The sequence below is a fragment of the Pavona decussata genome, unplaced genomic scaffold (genome assembly GCF_977016875.1).
Source record: "Pavona decussata unplaced genomic scaffold, jaPavDecu1.1 SCAFFOLD_330, whole genome shotgun sequence".
In the NCBI taxonomy this organism is placed as follows: Eukaryota; Metazoa; Cnidaria; class Anthozoa; order Scleractinia; family Agariciidae; genus Pavona; species Pavona decussata.
Window position 1 is genome coordinate 1,092,139 of NW_028145718.1, and position 12,862 is coordinate 1,105,000.

Below are 12,862 nucleotides of genomic sequence, written 5' to 3' on the forward strand. Positions count from 1 at the left end.
TAAAGCCATCACTCTGTTTTCGGCGTCAAGGTTACACGAAACACCGGTAAACATTTCGCAGTGTATAAACAGGCCTTTCCAAAATTTCTCTCCTCGGATTTCCACACAGTCTTTTAATGCACCCAAACAACCTTAAAACTGCAGTCTTAAATTTCATGGAACGATGGTGGACTACTCTCAACAGTTTAGTTTGCTGCTCTGATCTGACGCAGGGTTCAGTAGCTGGCACGCACAGGGTAGCTCCCCTCCTACACGGGTCAACTGAACTTTTTTCCACATAAAAGGCTTTTATTTGAAGAATATCGACTATCGTGATTTTCCTTCTCGAGCACAATACAAAAGGTTGTTTAGTTATGTTTAAAGACCATGTCGAGATCGAATGACTGTGGTTTCATTTGAAAGGGTCTGTTATACTATGCCAAAAAGTAAAATTTAACGGAAAGAAAAGATAACATTTGAGTTTAAACCTGCCTAGTCTCTGAAATCCACGTACGCCTTTTCGTTTAGGTTACATGAGTTTGGCCTTTTGACTGACTCAGCAAGAGATGTTAGAGATTTAGTTTACGTCCAATCCAATTCAATGGATTCCTAATCCTTTAACTCCTGATCCAATGCAAAACTACTGTCACATTACCAAAATACGACATTTAGCGTGCAAAAGGACAACATAAAACACAACACATAGTTCTTTTTGTAATGGAAAATTGCTTTGACTGCTTACCATAATGATTCGATTTAGCGTCCTCGTTGCAATAAGCGCCCCCTCTTTAATAAGCCCCCCCCCCCCCCCCCAATTGTGTTTTTGTTAATAAGCGCCCCTATTGCGTAAGCACCCTCATTCCAATAAGGTTTAGGTTAAGGTTTATTCTGTTTCAGTGATAGCGCACATTCACTGCTTTAAAGAAAAGTAGCCTTGAAAAGCAGAATTAGAACGGCTCAAGGTAGTACATCAAGCCATAAGCGACAATGATCCCTTTGACGGAATTACCGATCGGACTCCGATTCGACGTAGAAGATGCTGCACCCGAAAGCATTGTTATTGATGCAAGCAACACTAAAGCTATGAACGTTGAATGGACTAGTGATTTTCAAAAGTCGCTACTTTTACAGTTTATGTTATTGTTTCTTTTTAAGTAAATATCAAAGCTTTGTGTCTCGCATTTGCTGTTTCTCAAAAAAGAAATAAGCGCCCTGTTTCGAATAAGCACCCTCCCTTAAGGTACCATAAGTAAATAAGCGGCCTGGGCGCTGGTAGATTTTTAAATCGTCTGCGAAACGCAGTCCCAGGAAACAAGAACACCAAAAGAGCCTTCAATCTTAATTAGAGTGTGTCAAAATCGAATACGCCGCGGAGCTTCTTGAAAAACGAAGATGACACAACGATCATGTTACTTTTGTGCGCATGCTCAACCACGTATTTAACGTTTCTGGGGGCGGCGGAAAAGAAATGAAAATAAGGGTAGACGGAGAACATTTTGAGCGTTTTCAGACAGAAAAAGCTGTTTACAAATCAATAATAATACTTATTATTACAAAAAAAATCTTTTGGCAGGGTACATTCATCACAAGTAGTGGTTTTCAGAGCGGCCCCGTAAAAATGGAAATTAACAAATAGAAACAGCAATAATAATTAAAAGCTAGGGAAAATCATAAACTCAATAAGAAAGCAGTCTCTATGTACAATCTTAAACTATAAAAGCTATAGAGGAGTAAAAATTACAAAACTTATTCTCCTAGTTTATTTCTTAAACAGTACAATAGAATCAACGAATTTCAAAAATGGGACTTAAATTGTTAAAATCGTTGGCTAATAATAATAATATATGATAATAATAATAATTTATTAATTTATATTGCGCTTTTTTAACATGAAATGATCAAAAGTGCATTACAATATTAGAATATAATAAATATGTACATAAACTAAATTTAACAATAAAAACTAATTTAAGCGCTAAAGGCTGGCTTGATGGCTGTCTGAAAGATAAGTTTATGTTTTCCCCAGTTCATGTTGAGCCCTGGGAGAGGGAGTTTAGAAGCTTGGCTTGTATTGTAATTATGAAACCTGCTACTAGGAGCGTCCATGGGCCTTTTGCATTAACTGGTCACATGGTAAAAAAATCCACCATACTGGATGGCAAAAAAGCGTGGCAGCCTCCACTGGGACATCAAGAACAAAGGAAAGTCAACCTTAACTGGTTGGGATTCCTTTGTGTTAGAATCTAATACATTCTTTTGCCATCCGGTATGGTGGATTTTGTACGATGTGACCAGTTAGTGCAAAAGTCCCACTAAATCATCATTGTTCTTATCTCCCCAAACTAATCACAATAATCCAGAAGGGGAAAAATAAGCGAGTTGTACAAGGTTAAAAGAGCATTGATTCTTTTGAGAACTCCCATGCGCTGGTATATTTTGGCGATAATATCTTCAATTTGGTCAGCCCAGAACAGTGTTACAGCCAACAAGCTAGCGTGGGAACAAGTTACCGTGGGCGGGTCTTTGTACATGCCATCGAGTGCGATCTCTGTTGTCCAATAATCAGCGCCATTGTGACGATAGTGGAAGATTTGGCCAGGCATAGACCTTAATTCAAAATTTTGATGTAGACCAGCTAACGCAAAAACACTTGGCAGTGCTGTAAAGAGCACCTTAAAATGACCAAAGAGCCCAAGTTTCAGGTTGTCTCTGTTAATAGCGAACACGTAGATCCGTAAATTGAGGAATTTTCGCAGACATAAAAGTCTTACGACTTAACGAAACTACCAATGTTTGTCTTGGCTTTTTGAAAAGACAAAGCTCTCAAACTTGGCCTTTTTGAATTATCAATCAAAGGTTACCTTTGCAACAGTGTCAATAGCCTACATCAACATTTCCAAACCGTTATAAGGAAGAAATGAGTAGGAAAAGACTATCACCGCGGGCACCAAAATACAGATTGCAAGAAAAAAGCGTTCTTGAACAATATGTTGAACTTTTTCCAGGGGTAGGCGATTGGAAATCTTTCATTCATTCATTCTTTCCGCTAGATTGGTTTCCCAGACGAGTAATGTACGAGGAGAATCGATCGTCTTTTCTTGACAAGCCAGAGATTGTGAGGTTGCGTAAGAATTTCAGGCAAAGTGATAGCAATGAATGGCGTCTTTCCCCTAAGGTCAATTAGCTCGTCAACGTTTATAATCAACTTGCAAAGAAAGTAAGAGGACCACCCTGTTTAGTAAGAGAGCAGATTTTCATAACGTTTGGATGGCCTAATGCCAAAAAAGTCTTGGTGCGCAAAGTATTGTGGTCTGCAACTTGCCTAATATAGCTGCATGGCTTTACTTAGCTATAAACAAGTTCTTCACAGACATTGCAAGTTAAATCAGGAAGGATCCGTATTCAGAGGTCCAATGATGGCGATCTTTGTTCTCATATTTCTTCTTTACATTACAGCTGGTAAGTCAACTGATGTACACACAACGCGAACCCGTGAAGGATTGGTATAAGGAAAAATCAATTTCTACACGTAGCTAGGAAGTTTACACTTCTTGTACTTTCGACTTCCTGTTCACTCCAAGGGCAGTAATACAAACACATAACGTGAGAACTAATAACAAATTTGACTGAGTGCTGATTTATATCCTTAAAAACTAAAACACAAAACTGACAGATGCATTGCCGGTGCTTCTCGTCATTTTGTAGCAGTACGGTTTCCCGCCTTTTTAGCCGAGTGGTATTTTTAGTCAGGTATTTTCATGGTGGATCTTGTTGTCGAAATTTCTTCATAAAAAAAAAAAAAAAAAAAAAGACACGAGGAAACATGCAAGAGTCTCCGTTCGTTTTCCACAGTTTCTATGATCGGCTTTAGACTTCGTCTCCAATTTTAAGAGCCGAAAGAATTCGAGAAGTTTCTCTGGAAACTTCGAGGTTTTCCTGCAGTCGACAACTGCGCTGGTGGAAAACATATCACGTGTTCTGCTTAACTGCAATAACATGGCAATAAAATTTATGAACAAATTAGTTGCCCGATAGGCCACTCACTGCTCACCATTGCTTAGTGGATGCTTGTAGACCGTGGAAGTCTAAACTGCAAGCTTTTGATATACCTGTAGGTAGCATTCTGTAAGTACTAGCCCACTGATTTATACGTGTAACTAGTTTCGTTACAACCCAGCCATTCAAACAGTTCCTTGTCAACTGTGTAGCGGTGAGCGACCCTCGAGCATCATCAAGAGATGTTGTGAGCCGATGAGGAAGATAGTCGAGATAAAGACAATCTGATGTAGATTAAGGTTACTTGATTTTATTCCCTTGACATAAATAGCAGAAACCATTGTTTGAGCCCGTAAAATTGTCCTCAAATTATCGTCCTCATCGGCCCACGACACCTCGTGATTAATCGCGTTAGTCGCTCGCTACAGTAAAAAATTTATCTTTGGCTTGCCTCTCTTATCTAAGTATTAACTTGAGTTCGTGGTGAGAGCAGGGAAACGACCGGAAATCTAAAGGACTATGTGCTTCTTTGATGGAAACCACAAATAGACGTAATCTGAGTTGCTTTAATTGAAACGGAAATACATGTGTTAGACTACTTTTTCGTATTTCAGTATTACGCGGGATGCTCTAAGGGCAGCCCGTGCTTAAAATTGAGCTTGGTATCTTTTTTTTTTCTTCTTGGTAGCTTCAGATTTGCACACTTATTAATTCATTAAACTTTGCTCAGCAGTGGTAATAGTAGTAGTAGTAGTAGTAGTAGTAGTAGTAGTAGTAGTAGTAGTAGTAGTAGTAGTAGTAGTAGTAGTAGTAGTAGTAGTAGTAGTAGTAGTAGTAGTAGTAGTAGTAGTAGTAGTAGTAGTAGTAGTAGTAGTACGCAGTAAAACCTCATCGTAATCTCGACTATGGACGAAAACCGCAACCGTGTCACTCCAATTTTTAACAAAGTCTCTTTTTTCACAGCAAATGCTTTCGACTGCTACCAGTGTTCTTCTACAAAGAATTGGGATGACTGTGAAGCTAATGAAGAGAGAATTGCTTGTCCTCCCGGTTTCAAATGTGGTAAAGTCCATGTAGAAGCCAAAGTAGGGGACATACCAGTGGCAATGTACGCCAAAGGTTGTACCATATCACCAATTTGCAACAACGACAGTTGCAGATCTTTCTTTACAGATTCCTCGGCAAACATCAGCAAGTGCGAGGTCAGCTGTTGCATTGGTGACCTGTGCAATGAAGACAAAGAGCAAACATCAGGATATGGACTCAAGTGTTACCAGTGCCTCTCCTCGGCGGGTTGGGATGACTGTGATTCTAACCGTAAAGAGATTTTATGTGCTCCTGGTGCTACTGGCTGTGGTACAACCTATCTAGAAGGCAAACTGAAAGGAAATGTATCGGTCTCCCGATACGCCAAAGGTTGTTCCACAGCAAAAGTTTGCAAAGGCCGTTGCAGAGCTTTCATTCGAGATCCAGAGATAAAGATAACAAAATGCAAGATGAACTGCTGTAAGGGGGACTTTTGTAATGAAAAGAAAAAAGTATCCCCAGGACATCTCCTTAAGTGTCTCTTTTGCTCCTCAAAGAAGAGCTGGGAGGACTGTGCAAGTGTCATGCAAGAGACAACTTGTCCGATTGGCATTGAGCACTGTGTTACAGTCAGTATAGTAGACAAATCAAAAAACATATCTGTTACCGGGTATGTGAAAGGTTGCGGCCATGAATCCGTTTGTGAGCCTGAGTTTGGTAAGTCTGATTTCTGCAAAAACAACAAGTGTATGATCAAATGCTGCAAACATAATCTATGTAATGGAGTCAACTGAAGAACGTTACAGGGTCTATTTTTCATTTTTTTTTCTTTTGCCAGTTTTGTCTCCAACGTTTATTCAAGTTTATTCAAAAATTCAACAAAGAAAAAAAAAGGGACTAAGCCGCATGTAGCGGGTGCTAATTTAGGCGAGTCAGACTTACAACTATTAAATCCATTTTCCTTTTTTCTAATCGCGTGATAAGATTCATAACTGTACTAGAGATCCAAGTCTTAAAATAAACTCTTTTGAATAAGGCAAATATCGCCAACTATGTTACAGTTAGCATTCCGCTTGCTTTTGTGTTGCAAGATTTTAATCAGTAGACAAGGGGCTGTTTACACGTAAGTAATTTTGTGACGAAGTGGCCGAAACTGGAAAGAATATGAAAGAACCAGTCTTAGAAGAGTTCAGTACATGGCTTTATTCATCAGTCAATTGCCAACGCCCTCCCCCCTTAGGCATTGGTGAGGCATTTGTTCATATTGTCCGTCCCTGGGCTTACCCCGGGCATTTAACGGCCTCGTGTTTTTCACCTTCTCGCACCAGTTGTCACCTTGTGTAAATGATACATTCATCAGCAAAAACGATAAATTTGTGATTCACCTCACCGTAACTACGTCAAATGAGGATATAAATCAGGTAGAGCCACAGATCGAACAGCCACTGACAAAATACTGAGAAATAATACTTATCTGACCTGCTTCGATATGAATTTGTTTTTGCTAGAATGAAGGCGAGCCCAGAAACGATCAAAGAAATAAACATATTTTCAACTGCACTCAGTGGCATTTGAACATCTCGTTTGTCCCCGCCACTGGGCATTAGCCAGTTCAACCTCGTTCCCAGGGTCTCTCCTTTCCCCCACCCACCCCACTCCCTTTTCTCTTTCTCTCTCGCTCCTTCACTGCAGACAAAAGTAAAGATAAGAAAAGGTGGTTTGAGATAAGCTGATACGTTTTTAATGAGCCTGTGAGTTTAGTACATCATTTTATGACTTACTAAATAAAGGTTTCAGTTTTGTTTGAGGAAACTGGCCAGGAACGAAACCGTCTGAGACTAGGACAGAAAGAAGTTAACACCCACTAGTTAGTTTCAAATAAAATTATGCCTTTTCTAATTGTTAACTTGTTAAGATTTATGGGAAGTTAAGCGTGGTTAGGGGATGGGGAGACCGCGGTTACCACTCGTTTTAGAACTCTTAAAATATTTTTCACAGTAAAAGATGTTTTTCTCTTGTCAACACCCATGTTCAGACATGACGTCAACCCTTTTAAAACATTTCCTTTTCACAAAACTATTCTCTAATATAAAGAGCGTCGAGCGACACTAGGTATAGCCTGCTCCAGGCGGTGCAAAGAAAATTACGATGGCGACCTCATTCCCAGGGTCTCTCCTCTTCGTTCTAGTGCCTGGGAACGAGGTTGTTATGATAGGAGACTGGAGAGAGAAGGCGGGAGTCTCTTCTCGTTTTTCCGCTCTTCGCTCCTCCTCGCCTTAGTATTTGCACGCATCGTACTTTATTCAGTTCGCGCCTCTCCGCAGTCTCTGCTCCTTTTTTTTCCGCTCCTCGCCTTAGTATTCGCGTGCATCGTACTTTATTTCGCGCCTCTCCCCAGCCTTTTCTGGGGTTTCCACTGACACCGCTTTCTGAACGCCTGGAACAGGCTATACCAGGAGCTCCTGGCTATACTATACTAGACTGCGAACAGTCCACCTAATGGATAGCAATGATGGGTAGGAACTGACGCACACCGCCGCACTATAGATAACCCTAATACTAAATCTCAACCCACCACAGCCGCAAAACACTTCCTCACCGCTAACGACACGCAATTAGTCCCCATAGAAAAAGTCTACTCTAACCGAGACTCAATCCGTAAGGCCAGGGAAGCCTTTCTAATCTCAAAATTCGCGAAGAAATTTACTAGCTTTTTTCCTTTTTATTTTTATTTATTAATTTTTTTTTTTTTTTTTTTTGTTATTATCACAGTCGACTCCCGATAACTCGAACCCCCAGGCTCGAACCTCGCGCTAACTCAAACCAATTTTCCTTTCCTTTCAGGTCATTTTCTATATAATTTTACCCTCGATAACTCGAACTCCCGAAAACTCGAACCTTTTTCAATTTCCCTTGAAGGTTCGAGTTATCGGGAGTCGACTGTATTATTATTTGTTCATCATTTCATTTGCTTTATCTTTTATACTGTCAATCACTTTAGTTTTACGTAGTTCCGTTATTGCGCAAATACTTGTAATATAAGCACATGTCCCAATGCAAATTCTCATTATTCCTGGATCAAGGCTGGTTCTTAAAACGTAATTCTACGTTGTATCGGTCTCTGCTTCTTTTATCCTTTGTATTTGTTAAGCCGATCAGATCAACAATTGATCCAAGGTATACCAGCAGAATTATCGTCCACGGTTGTTTATTAGGCATCATTTTCTTGCAGTATAACCAGATAACCTGTCGTGAACACTGGGCAGATGTTCCTCCCTAATTTTGTAATTTTGTATTTGTTGGCGGGTAGGGTACGGCCAGGAAAATGGGCTGCTTTATTTTTCTAGCGTCACGACCAAAAGCTTGGATATTTCTTGGCTTTTTTACGCTATGTACGAATTTTTCCCCAAGAAAGCTGTGTCCGATTTTTTTTAGTTGAGAGGAAGATATTTACCCAGTCTCTCCCCCCCCCCCCCCCCTCCCTCAAAAATTAAATGGTCTCTTCTCGCTTCTAAGCCCCAGGCATCCCATCATTTACATGATTGGTTAAAAATGTCTGATGATGATTGAATCCCTTTTGTTATTGGTTCGTTTCACAAAGCCTGTCATCTATCTACGTGCGTCATTTGCAACCAGCTTCAATCCATCCAGGCCAGGCAGAGTCAGAACATCTTCACAGCAAGAAAGTTGAGCAGCTGCAGACGAAGTGTATTTCTTTGAAGCTAGCGGAACCAAGATGAAATCGCTATTTGTCCTTGCTTTCCTTCTTTGCATCTCAGCAGGTAAGTTTACCACAGCTAGTATATTTTATCTCCTGCCCGTCGGAAATTCGATGTTTCACAATTTATACCAGAGCACATGGGGACCGGAAGGTTGAAACCTTGTTCGGCGAGTAGATTTTTCTGAGATCAGTGTTTAACAAGTTACGGGATGCTTAAAGACATCGTTGGAATGAGTTTCGTTTGGAATCTTTTCTTTCTCTTGTTTGTAAAGCATCTGACCACTAATTCCTGGCGTAATAATCGCAGTGGCTATGAAAAGGGGGTGGGGCTCAAATAATAATTCAAACTCGTTCTAGTTAGAGAGTACAATCACTCTGTTCGCGCTATCTTTTCGCAAATAATGCAGAGGATAAAATTCAGCGTACATCTCATTTGGATTCGTTCTAATTTTCAACTTCTTGATGGAGTAGTACGCGCTGAACAATGTCAAAGAAACACAAGACAATGAACAGTAGGTTATAGTCGTTATACACCACATGTCAGAGCAGAGCAAGTGAAGTGTTGTTCTTAAATCGGAGTAAGCCAAAATAATAAAGTAAATGTTTTAGCTAGCTATATACGCGTATCAATATGCTGTGTGTTACTGTGTAAATCCGAAAACCGTGAACAGAAAATAATTATTTAAAACAGAAGACGAATTTTTCGCAACATGAACAGTAGCCAAGCGTCTCCATCAATCATCGGCTCTGTTGGTGCTAGTTAGGGCTCCAACATTAAATTTATTGCTAATCATGGAATGCACTGAACGGGCAAAATAATTGAAAATAAATAAAACTCTGTTTAAAAAGAAAGAAAATAAATGTTATTTTTAATTTAGTTAAAACGTCTGTAGCGATATTTAATTGTCCGTCAATAAGTTCCACCCTTTGCATGCCACCGCAAAACCAATTGTTCCAAGTGCGTTCGTCATACATACTGAACAAACACCTAATGTGTGAAGGACAGTCACAAAAATACAAAGCCTTGAACACTGTGAATATTCAAGACGTTTATTCGAGTTTATCTTCCGATTTGAAACCACCGGTAAACGTAGCAAACGAGCCATTATAAATCGAAGTGATCAGTCGAACATTCTTCAGCCTTGTACAAATCGATTGATCATGAAGGCAACGATAGTCAACTACAGTCAACTCCCTTCATTGCGGACACCCTTGGGACAGCGAGTTAGTGTCCTAAATAGCGAGAGTCCGTAATAGAGGGAATTAATTTCAGCCAAGCGTCTGTAATTTAGTTTTGCCGGTGATTTAGCTTTTGTCCGTATTATCGGGATGTCCGTAATAGCGAGGTCTCCGCAAGGCCGGGAGTTGACTGTACAACGTAGTAAAATATATTATCGTTCTTCTAAGTCTGTACAACAGATACGACATTTGCCTACATTCTGGGTTATCTTCGAGATATGCTAGAGAGGGTTTTTTTTTTTTTTTTTTTTTTTTTCAGGCGAGCGCGGGGCGCCCCTCCCGTCGCGCGTGATTCGCGCTCCGCGCTCGCCTCGTGCTTGCCTCCGCTTGCCAGAAAAACGCAAAAAAAATTACTCCTGTTCTATAGGCTAGGTGTTACCACCCTGAAGTTCCAGGGGTTCAACCACAAGTTGATTTGTGTTGGCTACCAGTGTCATGTAATAAGAGCGTCACGATGACCATTGCTTAATTTTGAAATTACTAGGGTTTGTTTGTGAGGAAACTTATCGTATTTGAAGGCAAAATTGGGCCTCGCGTTCAGGGAGGCCGTTGGAGTTGAAACCCTACGAAATCGTTTCAAATTGATCCATAAACCACACAGGACATACAGACCTACTATGCAATGGTACTCAAGATGCTCAAGTTACGTGATGCTGTTTACAAAGGTCAACACAAATCTTACAGCTTGCGCTACGTGTACTGTGGCTCAAATGTCCTTGATTTTTCAATTGATTTTGGTGGCATTTCCTAGGCAAAAGTAGTCAAAATATATCACTGCCCGTTTGATACCCAATACTAAAGTTCGCTAGGATAGTCTGGTGGTTGCTGTTCCATGCAGGCATTCCGATTGTGGTAGCAAGAACAAGAGGGATGCACGTACAAAAAGATTTTTTGTCTGTTCTTGATATGCTGTCATGAAATTTCTGTCGATGATGATGTAAGCACTTTGATTCGCGCTCTACCTCGGTTCTCTACCAAGACCCACTGTGTTCAAATAATTCGTCGGCACTTCCTCTCTCGCTGCGAATGGTGGCGCTTGTTCACCCCCTCCCAACAAGCGGGTTAACGACTCCCCCGAAAACGACTGCGTGGGAGGTTCCTGTGGGCGCAAGCGGGTTTATTGAGTGGCTGTATGTAAGTTAACTCTTGAATAGTGCAGGGACCACTTGTACAAACAGCAGCAGAGTAAGTAAGTTAAACATCCTCCTCTTAGCCACAAACTAACTATCAAATTTTCTTAGCTTTGATAACAATCATTTTGCTGAAGGTTTTAAGGGAAGCAGAGAGGTTAAGCCGTTGTACTAATATTTTATTAAAGTTACTTAAGTGAAGGCGATTGGTTTTCTTGGCAGGATACGGCCTCAAGTGCTACCAATGTGTTTCTACAAAGGATTGGGATGACTGTGCTGGTATCAAGAAAGAGATGGAATGTCCCTCGGCTGCCAACCGCTGTGGCAAATACAAAGTGGAGGCATCAAGCGGAGGCATATCTGCCGCGGTGTATGCTAAAGGTTGCACTACTAAAGCCGAGTGTGACATGGGTGATAAATCTGACCTGTGCAAGTCTCAAGATCCCTCGGCTAAGGTTTCGTGTGATGTCAACTGCTGCGAAGGTGACCTGTGCAATGGAGCCAACGTACCAGTGGTCAGCGCCGTCATGCTCTTGGCATGCGCTCTTGTAGCTTTCTTTCGTTGAGTGTAAAAATAGTCAAGTGGCAAGTTTGTTATAGTCAGTTTTACAGTTTGTTTGTAAAGTTGAAAGGTCAAAGGATATTTTGTTTTGAAATAAATCAGCTTTATATGATGTTTTGCTTAGTAGCTACTCACATTACGCGGAGATCATTCAAATCTTAACATTTCAATCGAGTAACTCTCACGCCTTCCTGCAAGCAAACTTAATTTAGGGAACTTAAGCAACGGCGACGGCAATAAAAACGTCACTTGAAAATATACTATTTCAACTCATCTAAGTTGTCTAAAAACGGTGAACTACCCGGAACCAAATTAGTAGGCGTGGTGTTCGAGTAAAGAAAGAAAATGAATAATTCACCGTCAGGTGCTCATGTTCTCTGCAAAACCTTGAATTTGGTCATTTCATGTTGTCGTTTTGTAGATGATGGCAAAGAGATCTACCAATATCTAAATAGCACGTGCAGGGTGATTGTTTTTGCTCGTTAAACCCTTTGTTTTGCGGCGTTGCCTTCGCTGTCGTCGTTAAATTGTAAAAGTGAGAGCATTTCGAGAGAATTGGATTAAATTTTGAAATACAATAAGAATAAAGAGCGTTGTACAGTGCTAGTGAGACAAAGAAACGAACAACTGCGTAGCAGACTAATAAATGGGGGTAGGGATAAGAGTATATTATATCGCGCAACGCGCATTGAACCGAAAAGCAGACGGTTTTTTCTGCAACCGTCCCAAATTGAGCTGCTATAAGGGGAGGTTGGCAGTTATTCCAATCATGGTTACCAGATGTCGTAATCCAAGCACAGAGGAAAATAAGTTATTTCAAAAATTTTCACGGGAATTTCCTATAAACAATTTTACCAAAGAAATGGGGGTGGGGATAAACTAAGGAGCTTCCTCGGGTACCCACCACCCCCCCCCCCCCCCCAGCACCCAACAGTCTAAAGTGCTTATACTATTTCCCTCAGTTTTACTTTTCTGTTTGTTTGATTTTGCATTGCATAAAATCGACATTGATGGCGAAAACAATGCATAACGCACAGGCTTGCATGCATCCTTGTAGATTAACGCAACATCTACGTGTATTGCAGACAACGTTTCTCGGAGTGATGAATCAAACATAGGAAATCAGCACGAATTCACCATTCATGGCTAAACTTTTCGTTGGGCCCCATACAAACAATAGTCTCGAGTAAAAAATGATTACTATCGGAT

The 12,862-nt window shown here is 40.6% G+C and overlaps 2 protein-coding genes across 2 annotated transcripts in view; both read left to right on the forward strand.

The window, feature by feature from the left end:
• The window catches only part of LOC146453488 (uncharacterized), a 31,765-nt gene that overhangs the window by 12,341 nt on the left and 6,562 nt on the right, over nt 1–12,862 (forward strand). The gene's annotated exons all lie outside the window — the stretch shown is intronic.
• On the forward strand, nt 8,644–11,756 carry LOC146453489 (uncharacterized). Its single transcript, XM_085096504.1, has 2 exons — nt 8,644–8,783; nt 11,314–11,756. The coding sequence occupies exons 1-2, from the start codon at nt 8,738–8,740 to the stop codon at nt 11,655–11,657; spliced, it is 390 nt and encodes a 129-aa protein (XP_084952630.1). The 5' UTR covers nt 8,644–8,737; the 3' UTR covers nt 11,658–11,756.